This window comes from Protopterus annectens, chromosome 1.part0, assembly GCF_019279795.1.
Source record: "Protopterus annectens isolate FY-2018-M chromosome 1.part0, PAN1.0, whole genome shotgun sequence".
NCBI lineage: Eukaryota > Metazoa > Chordata > Ceratodontiformes > Protopteridae > Protopterus > Protopterus annectens.
The window spans coordinates 162,041,991-162,065,730 of record NC_056725.1 but is presented as its reverse complement, the minus strand read 5'-3'; the positions used below and the strand labels follow the sequence as shown (position 1 = coordinate 162,065,730).

Genomic DNA, 23,740 nt, shown 5'->3' with positions numbered 1-23,740 from the left:
TGTGGACACACATGCTTTATGCTACCCTGTGTATGTACCATACCTCCAAACTGTACAGGTAATTGCAGGATGTCCAGATGTCAGCCTCATATTGTCGGTGTAGCAATAAAAAGGTGCAATAGTGCTTGAAGAAAACTGTGAAACCCAAAAAAAGCACTATTCGTTGTGAGTCCAATACTTTCTTTATTTTGATACCAAATTAAGCGCTTTCGTCAGTTGAAACTTGACTTCATCAGAATTAAATACAAAAGATAAAAACCTGCTTTAATATATAAACTTCTAGTCAGTGATTGGTCCAAAATTTAAACAGTTAACAAGTCCAATAACCTAATTAAGATTTAAAATGCCAAAGGTTAATTTATAACATCAAATAAAATTCAATAAAATTCTATATATCTTAAAACATTGTAATAATACAATATATACAAGGAAAAAGGCTCAAATATCACAAGTAGATAAATATGTATTATGTATATACAAATGTTTACTATTTCTTTTTTTATTTAAACTTGTTCTGCCATTTCCTTCAAAATTGGTGCCAAATTCAAACATTCATTTAAGCCAGGGGAAAATTTGCTGCAAGCCTAAGCTGCCACATCAATTCCTTTTTCAATAATAGGTTTTGCCAGTCTCCACCTCTGGCTTCCAAATGAACTAAATCTAAAATAGCAAACTGAAAACCTGTATAATCATTACATGTCATGCTGTGTTTATACAAAGCATTTGTAACTTTTTTATTTTTTATATCGTACAAATGCTCATAAATTCTTGTCTTGAGAAGCCTCTCAGTCTTCCCAATATAGAAAGAGCTACAAGTGTCACACATAGCAATGTAAACTAACTTGCTAGAAAAACAGTTACCTCTCCTAGGGTAAACTGTATTGTTATTCTGATTTTTCTAACAAATCTTAGTATCCTGTAAAACGTAAGAACAATATTTACATCTCCCACAACATCTAGTACCATTATTAGTAGCTTCATCTGTTACTAGACATTTTGATCCCCTTTCTAAAATCTTTTTCAGATTAAATCCAATTTTTGTGATAAACACTGTTTTTTCACCCAAAACTTGATATTTGTCACGGTCAACTTTAAATATGCTCCAGTTCTTATACAAGACATCTTTAACTTGCTGATATAGGGGACTGTATTGTAAAATACAAGTATGTTCAAAATTAGTTTCATTAGATTTTTTATCAATCTTCCCAGAAGATTAATTTTTATTTTTATTTAATCCCTTACCTAATAATGGGGTATATCTCCTACCCCATTCAACATATACTTCATAAAGAGTTTTTTCCACCAGACCCATAGGGTAACCCCTGTCCAAAAACATATTTGTTAGATGTTCAAACTCAGGTCGAAGGTCTTCCACAGATGTCATTCTAGCTACCCTAATAGCTTGACCCTTAATTATACTTTTCTTTTGACTAAAAGGATGATGACTATTAAAATGTAGATAATTGTTACAAAAAGTTTTCTTACGGTATATTTTTGATTTGAATTTGTCCTTGTCTTTAATAATGAGTGTATCAAGGTAACTAATTTCATATTGTCGGTGTGTTCCCCTTAATATCTGTCCCTTTCTGGCAAATAGCTGAGGAATGGAGTCATTAAATGATGACATACAGTTGTGTTTATGACTGCACATTCCGTTGAAAACCCATGTGCATGCAAACCTATTGGTCTATCAAATATCCGGGTTAGTAAGAGCAATATGTCACAGTTGTCCCTATATGTCCCCCATCATAGTAGGCTTTGTCCACATTTATTGTTCTAAGAGGTTGAGAGATATGGTATGCACACATGTGCTGACTATATGCTATTATACAGGCAAATGTGTTAACCTGCTCTGTGCACCCTGTGGCTGTCATACAGTCATGGATAATGTTCATACTGCTGTGTCACCCTATACAGGTACCTCTGGCATGCCACACAGACAAGAGTCCATTGCAGGTGAGTCTATCATCAGTATCAGGCATGTCAAAGCATAGATCTATTTGCTATGTGACCAGTTAATACATGAATATACAGGTTGCATCACCCATCATCCACACAGGCCACCCATGTGCAATATATGCAACTGAAATGATACACAGACATGAAACTACAGTATTTGTCACTGCTACATGTGTGTCCAGCTGTGCATACAATGGTGGAGGTGTTCTGCAATGGAGGCATATGTACTATACAGTGGAACAGAATGTGTGGTACACAAACCAGTACCGCACAGTGAGCTGTGATATGGGCAGACCACAAGCGTCACCATTGTGTCATATGCCCCTGCAAAGGTTTCACACATGGTGATGTTCCATCCGACATGTCCGAGACACGTAGCGTTTTGGTTGCAGTATTGTCACAATTCCCCATAACCCATACCCCACATACACCTGTTGTCTGCATAGCCCTGTGGATGGTGACATAACCAACATCTATGGGTGTATGTCATATGGGACAACACAGACATGTGTGATAGACGGCCATCACATACATGACCAACACATGTGCACACATGGCCATGGGGGATGGCCAGAGACACGTAGCCACACAGAAGACGGGATGTGGATACACCCTGTCCCACTTTGTCCACACATGGTCCAAGTACAGCCATACTAGACCAATTGTACAGGTGATGTGGTACGCTGCACATCATAACTGCTTGTGCACAGCTAGCGGAGGTGTCAGTGACATGTACCTCATAAGATGTGTTGAACATGCTGTCTGTGTCATAGCATGATGGTAGTCACCTTCACAAATTCCACTGAGAGTGACACCAGGCCACAGATACAGTACTTCTCCCCCCTGCCGTAGGACATCACTGTTAGCTGTGCACCATGCCCGCGTGGTACATCAATGTCATGTGTGAAATGGTGATGTGACAGGTCCGTTATGTGTGGACATGGTTGCCAGGCAGCTAACACTCTGTAGTCATCGTGCAGGGGTGTCATCTGTATGTCCTCCAGTGACCTGACACATGACACAGCATGGTTGGGTGTGTATACACTTCAGCATCATAGGTCACAATCCACAGGTATGTCATGGGTATGCATGCAGTTCTGGATATGCAATGTGTACTTAACATGCACTGTTTAGCAATATAGATGCCTCATGATGCCATGCAATGGCACAGTGTCTGTACATCACACTGTACAGCAATGTAGACGGCCCAGTCCCCTACCATGCCCATGCACATTTGCTCAACATGCAGTCTATCTGTAGGGCATATGGACAACACCGCAATGTGATTCCCAGTATGATGCTGTATATGTGTCATGACACCATTGTGTCAGGCATGCATGCATGTTAATGAACATGTCAGCAGATTACATGTCAAGGTCACATCAGCCATGTGTACTGTTATCCTGTTCTGGTCCACATGGTGTATCACGGGGATGCATGCATACTACCATGATTGCGTGAATTGCATGGATAATGATATGACACCTGCCTGATGTAGTGTGCATTCCAGGGGGTATGCTTACAAACACTATTGATGTCTGAGCTGCATGCTGTCAGCTGTATCACAAGCATGCTGCATGCCATCTGTCATCTCACATGCATGGTGTGTCAGTGTGTATGTCGGTGTGTGTCAGTGTGTGTGTGTATGTCGGTGTGTGTGTGTGTGTGTGTGTGTGTGTGTGTGTGTGTGTGTGTGTGTGTGTGTGTGTGTGTGTGTGTGTGTGTGTGTGTGTGTGTGTGTGTGTGTGTCGGTGTGTCTATTGTAATGTAGAGTATTTCTTTGCATTCACAGGTGATGTAGGTGCGTTACCCTCCTGTGGTCCATCTGATAGTGTCCCCACAGATGCTAGCAGTGATGAACATATACACGAGGTACAGGCAGGGATGTCAGGGGCGGAATCTGTGCCAATGGTTGCCATCCCAGCTATGTCCCCCTCTTCCCCACACACAGTTCAGCTGCCAACACATACTGCATCTACAGAGGCCATAGAGGAAGGACAGTCATCATTTGTTAGCGTTGAACAGGAACGTGTGGTGGCTACAGAAGGTGTGACTCCACACCATGGTGGCAGTATACTGACTGCAGATGTGCCACACAGGCATGTGGCTGGTGCTGCTCGTAGGAGGACCTCTGGCAGACATGCACCTGCAGGACATAGCGCAGCAGCTGGGATCACCATACGCATGTTCCAGACTGTAATGGCGCACAGGCACGTGCCGAACGGCAGAACAGAGAAGGGCAGAGGCTGCAGAGGGCTGCTATCAGTACCCTAAACAACAACATCCAGGCATTGGCAGGTGCTCAACAGCAGCTTGCTGATGTTCTGGACAGGCGATTGGGTGACATGGTCAGAATCCTCGACCATGGCATGGCAATCCATGAGTGTGAGCTGTCTGTGCTGGAACATCTGGTAGGGGTGAGGCATAGGACATATGGACGTAGGCCAGCTACACCACCTAGTGCAGGTCAATGCATGCGTGCCACGTCACATGGCCGCTCCCATAGTGCTGGTAGCAGTAACAGTGCAGCTGGTGCTGTGATGTCCACACCAGGTCACAGCAGGCCATGTGGATGTGGCCCTGGACATTCCCGGTGGGGACACAGTTCCAGTGGCCATGTGTCGTCGGACAGTAGCCATTCTGTACCTCTGCCTGGTAGTGCCCGTGCAAACCCTGGCAGGCACAGGACACATGGCCATGTCCGGTCACAGTGAGCTGTGCAACCTGGTCTGTACATTCTGGAGCTGTCCATAATACCCTTGTGTAGGCCTCACAAATGACAGAACTGTGTGCACACATATACGCACACAGTGAACACAACTGTAGGGCTCCACAACACCCACATACATACGGAACAGACATGTCCATTCAAATCACTGGCCCTTACCCGCACACATGATGTCATCCATTGGTGCACCCTATGCCCCTGGCAAACAGTATCACCCTGTGTATATGATGAAGCCTGTGCCACATCCCTGTCATCCACACCATCGGTGCAGGGATATGCTCATATGGTCTGATGCACAGGGTGAACAGACTAGAGAGGTGTATCTAACATTACTTGTGTATGCATATTGCAGGATGTGTATGTTGTATTGGTCATGTGTGAATACTGAGATGTGAGAGGTGTATCTCACATTACTTGTGTATGCATATTGAGGGATGTGTATGTTGCATTGGACGTATGTGAATACTGAGAGATGTGTATGTGACATCAGTGGTGTACTGTCAGCATGCACAGTCATACCATGTAGTCCAGGTGCAGCATGCATTGTGATATGTTCACAGTATGTGTCTCGGTTACAAGAGTAACAGCATATTGGTAATGCCCTGGTTCCCTCCTATGGTGTACTGGCATGTGCCTACACGTAGCAGTGTTTGCAGTCCCCCATGTGTAACTGTGGAGTATTCACAGGCACGTATGGCAATATCAGCATGCTAAACGCACCCTCAACCCGACTGTTGGACAGTCGGACATGACACAGATGTCCGAACATGACACAGATGTCCACACATATACTGCACCTGAAGCATGTGGTCAGTTGAACAGGCTACAGCGGACAGAGATGTGACATACATACCGGGAAACATTACAGGTATGTTGACATGGTGCAGGGGTTGTACACAGCGGTCAGGCCAATGATGATGTTAGAGGCCACCTGATAGCATGAGGCCACACTGTGTAGCAGTAGTACGCTGTCACAGTACAGGTACATGGCCAAATTCACGGGGTCTACAGCACTATAACACATCCCATAGTGTTCATGTGTGGACCCGTGCCTATGTTGCCATCACCCTCGCAGTACTTTGCACCCACACGATGGGGCACAAAGAAGGGACATGCACAGGTAGCCAGTATGGCTGGGACCGATGGCATCAACAGGGTAGTAGACTGCATCACCATGAGGGGTTGGTGATCCTGTTTCCACAGTATGGTAGCATACACCCTCACACCAAGCACCAGATACCCATACATACACAGACACACCGTGGTGACCTGCTATGTGTGTACGGATAGCCGATGTGTGTGATGCACCACACCTGCTGACCTCATGCTTTCCACACTGCAGTATGTACAGATCTGTACAACGGTGTACAGGGATGTGTTACATCTGGGACATAGCCCACACCATATGTGGCATGTGTGGTCACACACGCGGACACACATGACAGTGCTGGGAATGATACACCTGCCATAAGATTATCTGTTTGATAGACATGCAGCGGTACTGTCCGCAGTATGTGTACCAATGCTATGTCTGGCACTTGTGTGGCTATGTGCACACGGGTGGATGTCAGTGATACAGGTGTCAACATAGACCACTGTACAGAGGTCTACAGCAACTGTGCAGAGTACACATGTACAGTTGCTGTAGACCTCTGTACAGTCCACTGGTCATGTGTCACACAGTGTTATGGTAATGTATGGCTGTGTACTGCTGCAGCAACGACATGGTGATGTCTCAGGGGCTACAGTGTAGGCTGCAGTATGTACATCTGTGATCTGCACCTGTGACAGCTGTGATGGCAGCTGATCGTGTGCTGGTCACTGCATGTGTGTGACCGCTCTGTGCGTGGGGACAGTTATGCCTTACTGTGCCCTTCCGTGTCTAGACTCCGTCTGCATGCAAGACGGCCCTTTGCAAATGCTACGTGTGTGAGCATGCCCAGTACGCTGTTGTGTAGATGGACACACATGACAGTCCCAATTGAGCCCTTGCGAGTTGAGACTCCGTCCGCATGCAAGACGGCCCTTTGCAAATGCTAAGTGTGTGAGCATGCCCAGTACGCTGTTGTATAGATGGACACACATGACAGTCCCAACTGAGCCCTTGCGAGTTGAGACTCCGTCTGCATGTAAGACAACCCTTTGCAAATGCTAAGTGTGTGAGCATGCCCAGTATGCTGTTGTGTAGATGGACACACATGACAGTCCCAACTGAGCCCTTGCGAGTTGAGACTACGTCCGCATGCAAGATGGCCCTTTGCAAATGCTAAGTGTGTGAGCATGCCCAGTACGCTGTTGTGTAGATGGACACACGACAGTCCCAACTGAGCCCTTGTGAGTTGAGACTCCATCCGCATGCAAGACGGCCCTTTGCAAATGCGAAGTGTGTGAGCATGCCCAGTACGCCGTTGTGTAGATCAACACACAGTACAGTCCGAACGGACGTGTATTACTAAGCGTGTGGCCATGCCCAGTGACACCTTGTGTCGGTGATGTCCTTCTGTGCATGGCTGTTGACATCCTGTATAGCCATGGTGGTCATCCAGCCAACAGATGTCCATTTTCAACATCATGATGGATGCCTACGGAGTACACACTGGTCGACTATCTTGAAGGGTGTACTGTCTGTGGGGCGTCCCGTGACTATGTCATGTTGTCGTGGTGCACCGTACATCTTACGTTGCCGCGATCACACCACTGCCGTGTGTTTGTCTACGTGTACCGTGGGACAGTAATATGTCTGTATGCCTTCAGACTGATCACTCTCTATACAATCCCTGTCAGCATCCTTGTCAGTGCGGATGATGACACACACCTAGATGTCTGCATCTGGGACTGCTGTGCTTAGCAATGTCGGTAGCGCATTCTGTAAATGCATCATGCTGTAATGTGTTAGGGTAGTTAGGTGTATGTTCGACTCCCAGCCCTGCTAAGTGTGTGTGTGTGTGTGTGTGTGTGTGTGTGTGTGTGTGTGTGTTTGCGTGCATGCTCCCGTCCGCCTGGGGACTCAGTCTTGCTTTTTGATGCTGCACACCACAGCAGTTTCCTACCGACGTCTTTGCCTTTGCGGATGATGACACGCACCTAGATGTCTGCCTCTGGGACTGCTGTGCTTAGTAATGTTGGTAGCGCGTTCTGTAAATGCATCATGCTGTAGTGTGTTAGGGTAGTTAGGTGTATGTTCGACTCCCAGCCCTGCCAAGTGTGTGTGTGTGTGTGTTTGCACGCATGCTTCCGTCTGCCTGTGGACTCAGTCTTGCTTTTCGACGCCGCACACCACAGCAGTTTCCTACCAATGTATTTGCCTTTGCGGATGATGACACGCACCTAGATGTCTGCCTCTGGGACTGCTGTGCTTAGTAATGTCGGTAGCGCGTTCTGTAAATGCGTCATGCTGTAGTGTGTTAGGGTAGTTAGGTGTAAGTTCAACTCCCAGCCCTGCCAAGTGTGTGTGTGTGTGTGTGTGTGTGTGTGTGTGTGTGTGTGTGTGTGTGTGTGTGTGTGTGTGTTTGCGTGCATGCTCCCATCCGTCTGGGGACTCAGTGTTGCTTTTCGACGCCGCACACCACAGCAGTTTCCTACCGACGTCTTTGCCTTTGCGGATGATGACACGCACCTAGATGTCTGCCTCTGGGACTGCTGTGCTTAGTAATGTTGGTAGCGCGTTCTGTAAATGCATCATGCTGTAGTGTGTTAGGGTAGTTAGGTGTATATTCGACTCCCAGCCCTGCCAAGTGTGTGTGTGTGTGTGTGTGTGTTTGCGCGCATGCTTCCGTCTGCCTGTGGACTCAGTCTTGCTTTTCGACGCCGCACACCACAGCAGTTTCCTACCGATGTATTTGCCTTTGCGGATGATGACACGCACCTAGATGTCTGCCTCTGGGACTGCTGTGCTTAGCAATGTCGGTAGCGCGTTCTGTAAATGCATCATGCTGTAGTGTGTTAGGGTAGTTAGGTGTATGTTTGACTCCCAGCCCTGCCAAGTGTGTGTGTGTGTGTGTGTGTGTGTGTGTGTGTGTGTGTGTGTGTGTGTTTGTGTCTGTGTGTTTGTGTGTGTGTGTGTGTGTTTGTGTGTGTGTGTTTCCAGCTGCATGACAACAGTACATTGCTTTTACAGTATTCACTCTCCATAACATCCGTGCGGCATCTTTGCCTTTGATGCTGCTGTCTGCAGGCTAGATGTGTGCCTGTGTGAATCATGTGATCCACTGATCATGGTAGCGCGTTTTGTAACTGCGTAATGCTGTCGTGTGGTACAGTGCTTATGTTTATGTTCTGCTCCCAACCCTGCCACGTGTGTGTGTGTGTGTGTGTGTGTGTGTATGTATCTATCTACATATATATATATATATATATATATATATATATATATATATATATATATATATATATATATATATATATATATATATGTATATACATATATATATACATATATATATATATATATATGTATATAGCTATATATATATATATATATATATATATATATATATAATGTATATTGCATATAGATATGTATGTTGGGATTATCACTCTTGACTGTGCTGCATTGTCTGTACGTGAGCACCTTGGATGTATGTACATCTGCTATGGCTCTGTGATAGTGCACATACTGTGTGCTGTAGTGATCATGGGTTATACATGTGTAGTGACCGGTTATTGTGTTGCTGGGTATTACACGGGCATTGGAAACAATGTTAGTGCAGCACCTTTGACTGGTCGTATGCAGATCTCGGCAACAGTCAGCAGTGGTTATTACATTGGAGTGTGAGTATGGCTCATATCTGTCTGTAGTAACTGTCAATTCTATGCACCCCAGGTTAACATTACAGACGCACGTTTATCCACAGGTTGTGGTACAGATCCCAGGACTGTATGTGTAGACATTGACAGGTGCAGGAGTGGGTTGTGTTGGATGCATGGAGGGGTGTCCATGGCCAGTAATGGGGATCTCTACAGCCTGGCAGGTACAGTCTGTGACTGTCCCACAACCTCCTGTATATGGCTGACACATGCTGTACCTGTGTATATGCAGACACACACACTTACCACAAACAGCTACGGCTATCACATACACACACCCATTGCACCACCATTGGGCCATGCAATAACCATTGTCCCTCACACACACACTTACGTGTACATTGGATGGCTCTATGACAGCTCTGGACATGTTAACACCACACCCTGTGCATATGATGTCACCTGTGCCACCACCTGCGATGTGTAACATTGATGCAGGATCTGACTAACTTGGTGCTGCTGACAAACATTTCAGGTTACGACTTCATACCCTTCAGAGAATCCATGCTAGTGACACACCTGTTATTCTATCCACTTTCTATGTTTGTTAGGCAATAGCTGGGGATTGTCCCTATTTGTACCAGTAGTTGTCATGGCTTTGTCCGGTTTTGTACTTTACGGGGTTAACAGGAATGAGCCATGTACATAGAACGTGGGGAAAACAACATTCATTTTCTATTCTGTGAGCGGATTACACACGCGCAGGCGCACTTGCATATCCTTATTGTGGGTTACATATGTTTCATAGATAATTGTGCTTCCGTGAACTTTCATAATTCTGACCGTAACAGTTACATATCTGTATTCCAGTTTACGGACTACTGCGAAACACACGTTCACCTTTACATATTTAAATGTGTGTATAGCACGAACGCTTTCATTACACTTTCAAGTTATATGTGCAGTGGTCGTAGGTCAACTGGGACTGCATTCACGTTGGCTGGATACCGGAACCGCTATTCTATTGGTGTTCTCCCTCATTGATATGCATACCCATAGTACTTAGCTACATCAACATACGCCTCACCTCTTCACCTACAACACAGGCATCCATTCTCTTGCTGGGAAAAAGGCGGTACTACATATTAGACATTCCCTATTGCCTACTGCTGTGGACTCCGGCTGCATTGTTAATCACTCCGTGGATATGCAGAACACCAAGGTATATAGTCCAGCCACATACAGGTCTTTGATTGTCAGGGTGTTCATGTAGTGATCTGGGTTTAGGCTTGTCCACCTGGTGCATGGAACTTCCCTGGCCGAGGTCAAATGTCAGATGAAGCATATGGACAGGGATTATCTCCCTGTTTTGAAGTTTTACCTGTGTTTCTAGACACAGGTGGTTTGGCACCTGTCAGCAGCTTATTCTGTTGGCATTACATATTATGGGTGGGGTTGTTACAGTCCTTGCTCCACAGTGAGTGGTGTTCCCATTCACATTTGACTATTACCTGTATACAGTCATACAGGGATTATTATTTTTGGACATGAAGTGAGTACAGATATGCAGTTGTACATTACACAAGTGTGAAGGGCTGTTCCTGTAAATATGTATGGACCATACCTCTCTACCTCTTAGAGCACCAAACCTGTGCAAAACCTACATGATGGGGGGACAATTAGGGACACGTTTTAACGATTGCTCATACAAGCTTAGAACGTTGATAGAATGCTAGGTTTTGCATTAGCATGACTTTTCTGCAGGTTGTGGAGTCTTATACTCAGGTATTTCTCATTATTTAGTGACGTCAATCCTCAGCTATTTACCACACTGCTGCAGATTGTCGGAGGCACACAGCAACACTATGGGGCGAACCTGTGGTCATTCTTGGGGTTGCCACCTTTTCGACTGCCCAAAGTGGAACATGTTCTGTAGAGATGTCAGATTTTCCAGGACAAAACATACATACAGCCGTGCACAGTACAGAATTTTAAGCTTTTTTGTACATATAATAGCTTATTCTAGTAACATTTGAATTGCTTATGCTACTTCACATAACATATTGAGGATTCATATATAAAATAACTGTTTTATGCAACTATTAAAGTAAATTAGAAAATAACATTGTCCTAAACTCTCAGGACATTTGCTATGTCTTGATTTTTTTCACAGGACACAACTGCCTACAGAGGGACTGTTACTCGCAAAGTGGGACAGGTGGTGACCCTAGTCATTCTGCGAATATCCGGACAGTTGAGTGGTATGGCACGGATCTCTGTAATACGCTGTTGTGTTCTGGCACAGCAGTAGCTCAGCATTAAAGACTGCAGTCGGAACGTGCTGACAGACAGTTGGGTTTCAGACTTCATACTCCAGACATTAATGCCAATGTGCAAACTGTTATTCTATCAAATTCTATGTTTCTAAGAGATATGTTTACAGATTGTCCCTGATTTTGGACCTTTGTCTCACTTAAATTCACGGCTCTGTCCAGATATCTTGCTCACACAGGTTGACAGGCATGGTCAGTCATGACTGCACACAGTCAGTGTCCCTCACACTTGATCAGGGTTGACCTGTTTACGTAGTGTCTTCCTCGCCCTCATGCCGTTTTCCACTTTGCAAATGTGTGCATTATATTCTCCCTCATATTCGTGTCTGGACACGTGCGTCACGGGAAGGTATTTTATCCTGGGTGGTAGGTTATGCATGCCCACTTAGGGCTGGACAGTGTCATGGACCTCCACTGCACGTTCTGACTTGTGTCCAGATATCTACTGGATTGGACATCATGTCGTCATACCCATTCTACTATTTACCCAAGTTGATCATCCCATGAGGGATATACCAAAAATTGGTCAAGACCAAAACAAGTTAGATAACGAAGATTTTTGTGGCTTCACGAAAACGTGCAGGGGGGTTTACCTGCAGGGGATACATGGTTTGCAATCCTGACACTGCCTAGGGTGACAATACCTACTACATATGCGTAGGGGTCACTGTGTGTAGCTGTTTCTGCAACAAACCAGTGGACCAAGTACGGCTGGATTTGGTGGACGTTCTGGTATGGTGGCAGGTTGTGTGTTGTGGAGGGTATGCTGGGTAGGCTATTATGCATCCAGGTGTGTTGTGTTTGTTGTGGCCAGTTCCATCAGGACCCATCTGTGGGTATGTGACGGTGCCGTATCTATACATTTGTCTCGCATATTTCCATATTCATATGTTTGTAGGATTGTGTTCTACACTATGGCCTGTCTGCTTGTCTTGCAGCTGTTTCTACATGAGGTTGTGTTTCTTTCCACTTCACCCGCTGCCCCCTCATACACCTCCGGTTCACCTTTTCTGCATATGACACAAGTATCGCCTTTGAGGAATTTACCATTAAACACACACCCCTCACACGAATTACTCACACCCCATAGAGCACTACTTTGGTTGTTGGCCCATGACATGGCCAGAGTTACACATTGACTACCCTACATGTGTCGGGTACCTTTATGGTTGTGTGGACTACCCTGCCATGTTTGCTTTCCACATGCTATACCTCACGCACATAGGTACACGTCCTTACTTCACTTTCATTACTTGGTTGGTGTATCCGGGTACTACCCGTTCGACTGTGTCACATACACGTTTGGATTATACAGCTGCCTTCCGGATTTTGCCAGCCTGTTCTACTCATTGGTAGAATGGCACCTTTTCCTATGTCCAAGCTATTCCTTACACATGTCCGACTGTTGTGGACATTGCCTCCCCACAGTCGACGGTTGTGGTTCCACCTTTTCAATTGGCCACAGTGTGACATAGGGTTACCACCTGTCCCACTTTGCGAGGGACAGTCCCTCTTTGGGCAGTTGTGTCCTGACATGTAATTGTAAGCATGGCAAATGTCCTGAGAGTTTAGGACAAACATATTTCTTATATTTTATGTGATAGTTGCATTAAACAGTTAATTCTGTATCTGAAATACCTGACTGTTATGAGAAACAGAATAAGCAACTAAAATGCTACAGGAATACGCTTTTCTGTAGGAAAAACAGTTATGTTCTGTCCTTTGTACTGGCCGTGGGTATGTGTCGGCCTGTACAATCCGATGTCTGTACCAAACATGTCCCACTTTGGCCATTTGTAAAGGTGGCAACCCTACTGTGACAGTTGCGGTGAACACAGCATATTTTACAGGCCGACATACCCACGGTCAGTTCGGCAGATAGAACTTACAATTCTTGCCTATATCTAAGCTTATTCTTGTAGCATTTTGGTATCTTATTCTGTTTGTTCTGACATTTATGTAATATACGTCCAGTGAAATATGTTTAATGCAACTATTGCATGACGTCTATGGAGGAATTATGTCCTATATTCTCTGGACATTTGCCAGTTTTACATGTTTGTGTCAGGACACATCTGCCCACAGAGGGACTGTCGCTCGCAAAGTGGGACAGGTGGTAATCTTGGTCGACGGTACGGATCATACTGTTCCTTTCGGCCTACATGTGTCCGTGTTGTTATTGCTCATTTATATGCTCCTTCTGTTTCGTTTACATGCGTATGCTATTTCCTATCACATTTGGTATGTGAAATACGGACATACCTTTTGTATGTGACTATTACATGGCTTGTGGGATATGATTCAGACATACGGTCACTACCTATATCTACATTTCTCCTCATGTATTTTGTTATGGACACATCTGCACAGCTATGTTCCCTCCCTCACATTACGGGTCGGCTGGTGACCCTCTCCGTTGGACTGGACGTACCTACTGGCGGTGCGCTAACATCTGATACGTTTCACGTCCACATGGTATAGCTATCAACACTACGTTGGACTACGGGCACATGGTTTTCATGTCATTTGTTCATGGGTAGGGACCCGTTATTCCCTACCGTGCATTTGTGTTTGATTCTTCATTTTCTGTTCGCAGGGACTCTGCTTTGCATACGTTTCAGTCTCCACGGACACTGATAGGTACGATTACTATTGCTGGTGGAATATAATATTCAGCAGTTTAGGTTGCTCCTCGAAAGCCGACATTGACACGCCTCCCTGCGCAACTTTGATACGCCCCTTGCACTCGTGCACGTTTCCTATGCACATGGCTGTGGCGGCTGCACACCTTCATTAATATGCATATGGCGCGACTACTCCATATCTACACCGCACGGCTGGCGCAAGCCTTACGCCGGACTTGCGCCGAGCTTCATGAATCCGGGGGATGCTCTATTTTCAATGTTTTTGGCAAGATGAGTCTTCACAAAAGCCATTTTGATGAGCTAATTTGTAATAAGCTAAAATGAATCCCATGACTACATTTATTTGTGTTTACACCTGAATTCTACTTCTGCTCTGCCTCATTTACTCGTCAGAATTTCTGGTCGAACAGCCCCACAGAACATTGTAAAGGCAGGCCTAGGTGGCTTATGTCCAGAATTCACCAGGACTTGTGTTACATTTCTTTTCTAAATAAGCTGTCCTTCTCTAGCACCTCCCTGCTTACTTGGAACATCCGCCATACTCAGTGGAGCACAGCACCAGGACATTCTTCATATTTAGGCTTGAGGTGTGGAACTCACTGCCTCTCCATGTTAAATACCAACAAACATTAGTAAAGTTTTATATTATCAATATGAGATCACACTAATTTGAGAATGTTAAGTATAGTTGTAACACAGCTATAACATCATGATCTAATTCCAGCAGCATTGCCCTTGTCTCGTGTTACTTTCTTCACATTAATCAGTTTAGTTTATTTTATTTATTTGAACACCCTGATCCTGTACAGCTACAGAATTCTTTGTTTTAATGACATTTCTTCATATCCTTGTTTAAGCTACCTTAGTATTCTTTTAATAAAAGGTAGCTAAAATAGCTAAAAAGGGTGTTGGTCCTATTCACTTACTTGTCATTAAGACAAAAAAATAAATATTAGTAGCTGTCTTTTTTGTGTGCTTTCTAGCAAAAAGAGCTGAAAATGAATGTGTGCAGTTCAAATGTTCTATGGATTTTGATATCAGAACCCTAGTGTATGTACATTATGAAACCCATAGCCTTCATAATAAAGGGACACGCCATGCTAGCCAGGTAGATGGATGATCTGCTGAACAGTTCCCAAAAATAAACCTTAACAATTACTACTCTGGTGGTTCTAATTACTACATTAAATAACACCATAAGAAAATCATAGGAAACAATGTTTTTGACTAGTAAACAAAATACAAGTAATACTCAAAAAGTAGTTTGTTCACAAACTTAGCATCAGAAATGATTGTGCAGCAAAAGGTAGCAAAATAACTGTTTTTCATCCAAGCAGGCCTTTATTTCCTATATGCTGTTATCCATTATCTTGTGAGATCAGTATTTTCAACAGAAGAAGATGATACTGATACACTGAAATGGGGAATGGCACATCACAGCATGTAAAAAATGAAAGATTATATGCAAAAGAAAGTCACCATTTTGAAAGTCATTCCACCATGTTGGTATTACATGTGTCTGGCACTAAATCAGAGACCTCCCTTCCTAGTGACCTCTCTTTAATTATGCTTTTTTAGTTCATAACTTGCACAGCCATCTCCTGTACTCCAATGAAAGTCATTACTGTGATATTAGTAGTGTCAGCACTTTGGCATGATAACTCAGTACTGATTGAATGCGTGTTTTCATTTCAGGATATTGTTTTTTTATTGTATTCAGGATTTCTTCTTATGCAGTTATGAAGGCCATTGTTTCTAGTCATGATATTAAGGCATTTTACATTTCTGCAAGCAGCCACTCAGAAAGTAAGCTTTCAATACTGATCATTACAAATCTATGAATGCATTAGCTGAAAAATCAATAGATCACTTCTATTTTGAAACTTACTAAGCTACTAAATCAGCTAACAGTGTATGTATTCAAATACCCCAGGGACGTTTGCTGCTATTCTGAGTCATATTTGTCACAGAACTCTGTTTGTACCATCATATAGTAGCAAAGTTGAGGCAGTAGAAAGATGTTTCCAGCAACTCACCTATAATAATTACAGCTAATCTCAGAGCAGTGGTGCACTTTAATATTGTTACTTTCATGTGGAAACATCAGAATACTGCAGCAGAAAATACTCTTAGCAGAAATATAGCAGAAATGTTGAACAAGAATAGGTCATACAGCAAAATGCAACTAGCAAAACAGAAAAAATTCCAGAGTGCTGTACAGTTTAGGAAATATTTTTGCTATTGCCAATTGCTCCATTCCACAGATCTGCCTCACAGTTTTATAATCTCAGGATGCAGCTATGCTTACTTTCTCATAAATCCAGTTGGCAAACTTATTTAACAAATACATCCTAAACTAATGTTGCAGTCAGAGCAGCTGTAATTAGTGTCAGTATAGCTACTCTAATACCTAAAACTTGTATTAGTAATAAAAATATTTATAATGCTTCTAAAAGTTTAATATGCATGCATTTTTTGAATATTAGAATTCATATTTTGCGGAATGATTCTTACTATCAATGATTTACGATTTTATTAGCAGCGGCATTATACTGTGTAAATTCTAACCTGGGCATGACACTTAGTGATATATATGTCAGTGTAAGCCTGTGCAGTTGTATATCAGAGGTCTTAGAATGACCGACACATCAGTACATAATGGTGCGTAATACAGGGGTGCCATACTCTCCTCCTGTGCATTATAGAACAAAAGCATTTCCTTGTGTACAACAGGCCCCTCCATCACTGATCACCACAAGTAAAAAATGTTTTTTTTTTTCTTTAGCAGTTAACTATATTTGTCTTAACATCTACTCCTCTGCTAATTAAACAAATAAATTTTCTGCTGGCTAACAGTCCTCCAAAAATGTTTATCTTATGTGCCTAAAACTTTTGATGTTTGACAAGCAAGTACCCTCCCTCCTCATTTCAAGTACTGCATACAAAAGACAAGATGTGCTCCTTTATCTGACTCACCCATGCGGGCACTGTCTTCCCATTCTATCACACAACAGTTATGACTTATAGTTCTACATGCTTGCTTTGGTCAGCATTTCCCTAAGGTGCCAAAAAGCACACTCTCTACACATGGCTGTCACGGGGTATGCTTACTCACTGCTTTAACTACTTGGTCTATAGGCAATCGGCTCTAGGAGAAATGGGTGATTTTATGGAGCATTACCTACAGTGGTTGATAATTATTGAGATGGCAGATCTCTGGAGAACAGGAACAGATGCATGACTGATATTACAATGGTAGAGGGCACAGCTTTCCACACAAAGGCAGAACCAGTTTTACAAAAAACATAATCAAAGATGTGGCTGTTTTATAAGTTTAAATATTACTGTAGATGACTAATAAGAATGTGTGACCATGATAAGCCCACAAGCATATATGTATATATTTTTACTTATTACGATGGCCATAGGAGCAAATGAGTTTTGATATTTAATCTCACAAGGGACAACAGAGATGGGGAAGGCTGTTATTCTGCACAAGTGAGACAATGTTTTAGTTATTCTTTAAAGCTGCAAGGAAAGCTGGAAACTGCAATCTACCAGTGACTTATTTTACTTTATTCCGTAAGTGATGAAGCTTAAGGATGGTTCTTTTAACCTTCACTTGTTTTATTTTATTCCACAAATGATTTATATCCAAAGAACAGTACTTTAACAACACCTTTTTTTTAATCTGGGAAAGAATATATTACAAAAGAAACAACTAAGTCACTAGAACAGGCATTTCAAAAAGAATATAGACAGGTATATCATGGTCCCACACATTACAGTTCAAATCAGGATGGAATTTTGGTTTTATTTCAAACTTAAGGCACAAACAGAGAAAGACAGAGCTAGAGAAAGAGAGAAATAAATGATTCACCAATAACATTTCCAACGTGCATTTTATGCTATAGCTGCAACAAACATATGTATCCCTCTGGATAACTAAAACAAGATTAACTAGACTTTTTCACTTCAATTGGTTTCCATAGAGCTGAATGCTAAGGTGACGTCTCATGCAATTAGTCATTTATTCTGTCAAGGGCTGGCATTAGAGGTCGAAAGCAGTCGGGTCTCTGCACAGAATCAAAATGAGCTAATGGTGAATATGTCTGTCAGATCAGTGAGTATGATGCCTGTTTTTGCTAAATGCTTTCCACAAAGGGGCTATAGCACATACTAGGGTATGCTCTTCATCTCTTTGTGCAGCCTTTGGGCAGCCACTAATCTAGTTCTGCTGGAAAAAAAGTGACTGAATCTTACATGCTACTGTGGTCTAAAAACTGTACATTTTACTGAGCTCACACACTGTTATTACCATGTGGCTCCAAGATAGCCTGTGCTAATGTTTACATGGAGTTTATCCAGCTCAGAAAATAGAGCTCAAGGATTGTAAGAGACACGAGTAACAAAAGCAGACAAGAATGCAAGTTTTCATAAATGAAGCTAACAAATGCAATTATAGCAAACAATCTGCTTGCTACCATCTTCTACATGTCATAAGTAAGATTACATAATGCAAATAATTCATGTTCAATGCTTCTGGGAATGAATAGGGTCATAATGCATCATAACATTAATAAATTATTTCTAGCATAATATTTCTGCTAAAAAAGGGCACAGCCACAGACTGTTGATAACTGGTTGAGAGGAATGGCAGGGCACTCTTTACAGAATATGGCCACTTGATGGAAAACACTTTGTGGTCTAGCATAAAATAAAAGTATATATAAAAGTGGGACATTAAATATTGAATTAAAGAAATGGGTACTTATACAAATGTATGCACTTTCAAATATTGGCAACATACACATACAAATGCGTACACACACACACACACACACACACACACACACACACACACACACACACACACACATACACACACAAAACACCCAGAATATGATATAGTTATAAACTATCAAATCTATTTAGTGGTAGATTAAGTTCACTTGAATTAAATTTATCTGCCAAATCTGTTTTGAAATAAAACATAGCAACTATGTTGCATGTGACACTTTTCCTTGAAACAGAAAAAAATGTTCCAGTTATTGGAATTCAAGACTGAACTTTTCACTCTGAGGGCACAAGTTATGAGAGAAAGTTTCTAAATTCATTCTCGTAGTTGTTAAATTTCTTCATCAAGTTAAAGAATTGTAAATTTGCATTCATGTATATTTTCTTAGCAATCAATTGCTTGGATAAAGAGTTATTATGTTCTAGTAACTGTCAATTACTAGGCAGTGTATTTTGAAATAATCTGAACCCAGTTTGTAGATTTCCTAGGCATTTTATACAGCAACAGTATACTTGTTGTATTTATAACAACTCAGTAACCTTACAGAATTTACAAACACGTCTCAGTAACCTTATAAACATCCAGGTTGGCATATTTCATACCTGTATGGTTTAAGTGCCACAATTTTCAAAGTGTTTATATTTCTATCACCAAAAGGTAATATATTTGTCTTTTAGTCTCATCATCACAATCATCTCACAAAAGAATATGTCCTTTTTTATACCCATACCCTCAATAATAAATAGATAAACTTACAGAACTGCAGGAGAGGTGACACAAAAAACTTGCTGTAAGGATAAGTCCAATCATGGCTCTTCTGTCTCACTAGAAGTAAATGAATCTGCATAACACTTATTTTTTCTTTCCACACTTAGATTTGCATCACACCAGACTTACGTGAATAGAACATGTAAGCCAAGGCCTTTCCCTGATAACCCTGTCTTCCTTCTATTATTCCATGGGAAATTACAGTTGCTGTATAAAGTACTTTAATATTGCAGAATATAGCATTTCACCTTCTTTGCACTTTTGGAATTTCAACAAACAGTTTCACATTGTTTATGTTAGCTTATGTTAGCTGATATATGTCCTGCCATTTGGGCTATCTTTTTGGCTGCAGCTAAACTCAGTTGCCGTAAAATATTGTGGGATGTGTCATGCAGTAGATATGTGCCCGGGGACCTTTTTAGCCATTGACCTCACAGTTTAGCATTTGGTCACATGACAAGATACTCACTACTCAGCTTTAACTTTGCCTCGTCTGGAACAAAACTTGACTCCTTCTAGATGGTAAAGCAATACCAAGTATCATAGCTCTGACTCAGGTGTTCCTATCACTGTCCATTAAAATTACTTTTACATGTCACATTCTTCAAAACATGCCTGATTGAAAGTCAGCTGGATTCGCTGTAAGTGGATGTGTTGTGGGATATGCCTTCTGTAAACATGAACTAAAATGTTATACTCTCCACCTGCATTAATCCTTGGACAGTAATTCCAATTAGGATTGTTAAAACAATCTCTAAAAGAAGCTGAACTTTAAGGAGACATCTTTTACATCACAATAATTTAATTATTCTAATTATAAAGTTACTCACATGTTACAATTAACAATAAAAGAGCGGGAAATGATCTTTAAAAGAAGTTTTCACTACTTTTCAAACATCTTAGATGGTTTGAATACAACCTGTAAAAACTGTATTCACTATTTGTCTGATTGTAGCAGAAAAAAGATATACAGTATATTACAAAAGTATTGTTTTGTCTGGTACCAAAAATCTAGCTGTGATTTTCAAGAAATGCTCACTTAATGTTTCCAGGAAGCCTTTCAACTTCAGATTCTAATGGAAATTTTAAAGCAACAGTGGATGAATTTGCTAAATTTGTAGAATTTCTTCTGTATATCCAGTTCTCTCATACTAAGTGCTGTATCATCTCCAAGCTACAAAAAGAGATCCATTATTACTGGACACTAGTCTAAATTTGCTGAGTTGTTGCTTGACAAGTCATGTTGGATGCAAACTAAAAAAATTCTTAATGAATGTTATGACCTTACCATAACACTAGATCCATTTTGTCCTTCTCTGTCCATCTCAATAGATGGGACAGATGGGTTATTGGATCCAATCGAATCCAAGGCCTGCAATACTACAGAGTTTCTTCAAAGCTTGACCCCCTCTTCCACAATGCACCACCGTACACAATTTCCTCAGACTGAGTTTGCTCTTTGGCAGTTATGATATGAACCGGGAATATGAGATTAAAGATATTCCTTATCATATACCTAGATACAGCCATAGAAAGTTTGTTATGCATAAGGCTTCAAGTTGCAGCACAAAATTCCTCTAGGAAGTCAGATGAAATTTGGAAGGGGTAGGCAGGAGGAATGATGAGACAGGTGAAGAAGGACAATGTGGATCTACCGCTATGGAAAGTATATAACTTTTGTATCCTATATTGTTTTCTCCATCCATTTTGACAGATGAGACAGAGTCCACAACTACCAATACCCTGCATGGTCTCACTGAAGTTTCTGGACTGGAGATACAGTTTATAATGACTGATGAATGCATACATATATATATATATATATATATATATATATATATATATATATATATATATATATATATATATATAGTAGAGCAGGTGTAGCTGCAGAAATATCATCCAGGGAACAGCAACTGAAGATGGCTGTGGAAGTGGATTCTGACCTGGTGGAATGAGCTTTTGGCCTAGAAGGAGGGATAACCCTCCTGAAGCATAAACAAACGTAATGCAATCTGATAGCCAACATGACCTTGGAAACTTTGGATCCCAGTCTAGCCTTCAATACTGAGATGAATAGCTGATCATTCTTTCTAATTTCATTAGTACAATGTAAATAAAATCTGAGTTGGTAATGGACATATAAGGTGTGAAAAATGTATTCCTCTTTGGTAGAGTAGTTTGAAAGAATACTGACTGGAAAAATGGACTGATTCTTGGCTGATTCAGAAGCCACCTTCGGTGCAAGGGATGGATGGACTGGATTTGAGCAAGACCCTGTTTTTGTGAAAAATGAAATAAGGAGGCCTGCAAGATAAGGCCTGTTGTGTGGAGATTCTTCTGGCTGATATAATGGCCACCAGAAACAAGGTCTTCTAAGATAGGTAATCGAGGTCTCATGATACGGTCCATTCAAATGGTGGTCTAGTGAGAGTCTGTAGCATAATCATGACATCCTATGGAGGTCTAGGATTTTTCAGGCCTTAGAAACTTTGACAGAATTGATGGAGGAGTCGTTGGTGCATAAGTGAAAACTACCTGGCTGCTAACTGTACTTTTATAGTGGAGTAACTGGCCCCCACTTGCAAAAGTACAGCTAGAAAATCCAAAATAACTGTCAAGGGAGCAGAGATGGGATCTGGGTCTTTAGAGGCTGACCATATGGAGAAAAACTTCAACTTATTCTTGTATATCTTTCTGGTAGAAGGTTTCTGTGAATATACGCACAACACTAGAAGACAGAGTGGTATTGTTTGCCATCACATGGTCTGGAGCAACCAAGCAGCTTGTTTGAGGGACTTGATGTCTGGGTGAGGTCTGCCAGATGGGCAAGAGATCAGATCTGGTAAGGGATCCAGGACCCAGGGAAGGGGCAGCAGATGAGGTTATACATCGGATAACCACACTTGTTGTGGCCAAAAGCGAGCAATGAAAATTATCCTTGCAGTGCACAATTCTGCTTTTTGCAGGAATTTGGTTATAAGAGGAGAAGGTGGATAAACATAGAGATGTCTAGACTGCCAAGTATGGATTAGAGTGCTCCTTGGGGACTGTCCCTGATGGGAGATGAGGGTGAAGTAGCTACTGCATTTGATACATTTAGGAGTGCTGCATGAGGATGCACCTACTCAGCCTATCTGTTAATAAACCACCCTTGCCTGGACTGAGCATTATTGTGAGAAAGTGTTGGGAAGCCATTGCTCATTGCTCATTACCATACTCTCATTGTCTTTCAACATAAAGGGTAGGAAAATGTTCCTTCCTGCTTGTTGATGTATCAGACTACTGACATAATGCCTGTATGGATGGAAATCATATAATTCTCAACACCCATGAATTGTCTGTGATTACCTCCCAGTTTGTGGGTAAATAGATATTGTGTCCCTAACTGCATCAAGAGTAAGAGAATTGGGCAAGCCCTCAGGAAGTCTGGAAGGGTTTATGGGAAAAATGCTTGCTAAACCTTTGGTTCTCTGGTCCACCTCTACCTGTTGGACAGCTTCTGTTACGGTTCCCTCCTCTGCCACAGGGAGGACTATCATCAGAAGTATCAGCAGCAAATTGTTGTTATAATTTAAACCAAAACCATTGCCCTCTCCCCTGGTTTCAGCAAAATGGTCTCTGAGGGATAGAAAACCTGACTCTCATGGCAGACAGTGTCTTGCTGTCCTGTTTGTTCCTGGTTAAATTTTCCTTTGCTTTGGGTCCAAAAAAGGGTGGCTCCACTAAAGGGGCATAAAAGAAAGGACACCTTAAATTTTTT

The 23,740-nt window shown here is 42.1% G+C and overlaps 1 protein-coding gene across 1 annotated transcript in view; it reads right to left on the bottom strand.

Moving 5' to 3' along the window:
• Window positions 1-20,179, bottom strand: part of LOC122787887 (olfactomedin-like) — a 304,834-nt gene extending 284,655 nt beyond the window's left edge. Inside the window, exon 1 of the mRNA XM_044054843.1 lies at window positions 19,966-20,179. Within this exon, the coding sequence (XP_043910778.1) occupies window positions 19,966-20,019 (54 nt within the window). The 5' untranslated portion in view covers window positions 20,020-20,179. The remainder of the gene's footprint in view (window positions 1-19,965) is intronic.
• Between the last annotated feature and the right edge of the window lie 3,561 nt (window positions 20,180-23,740).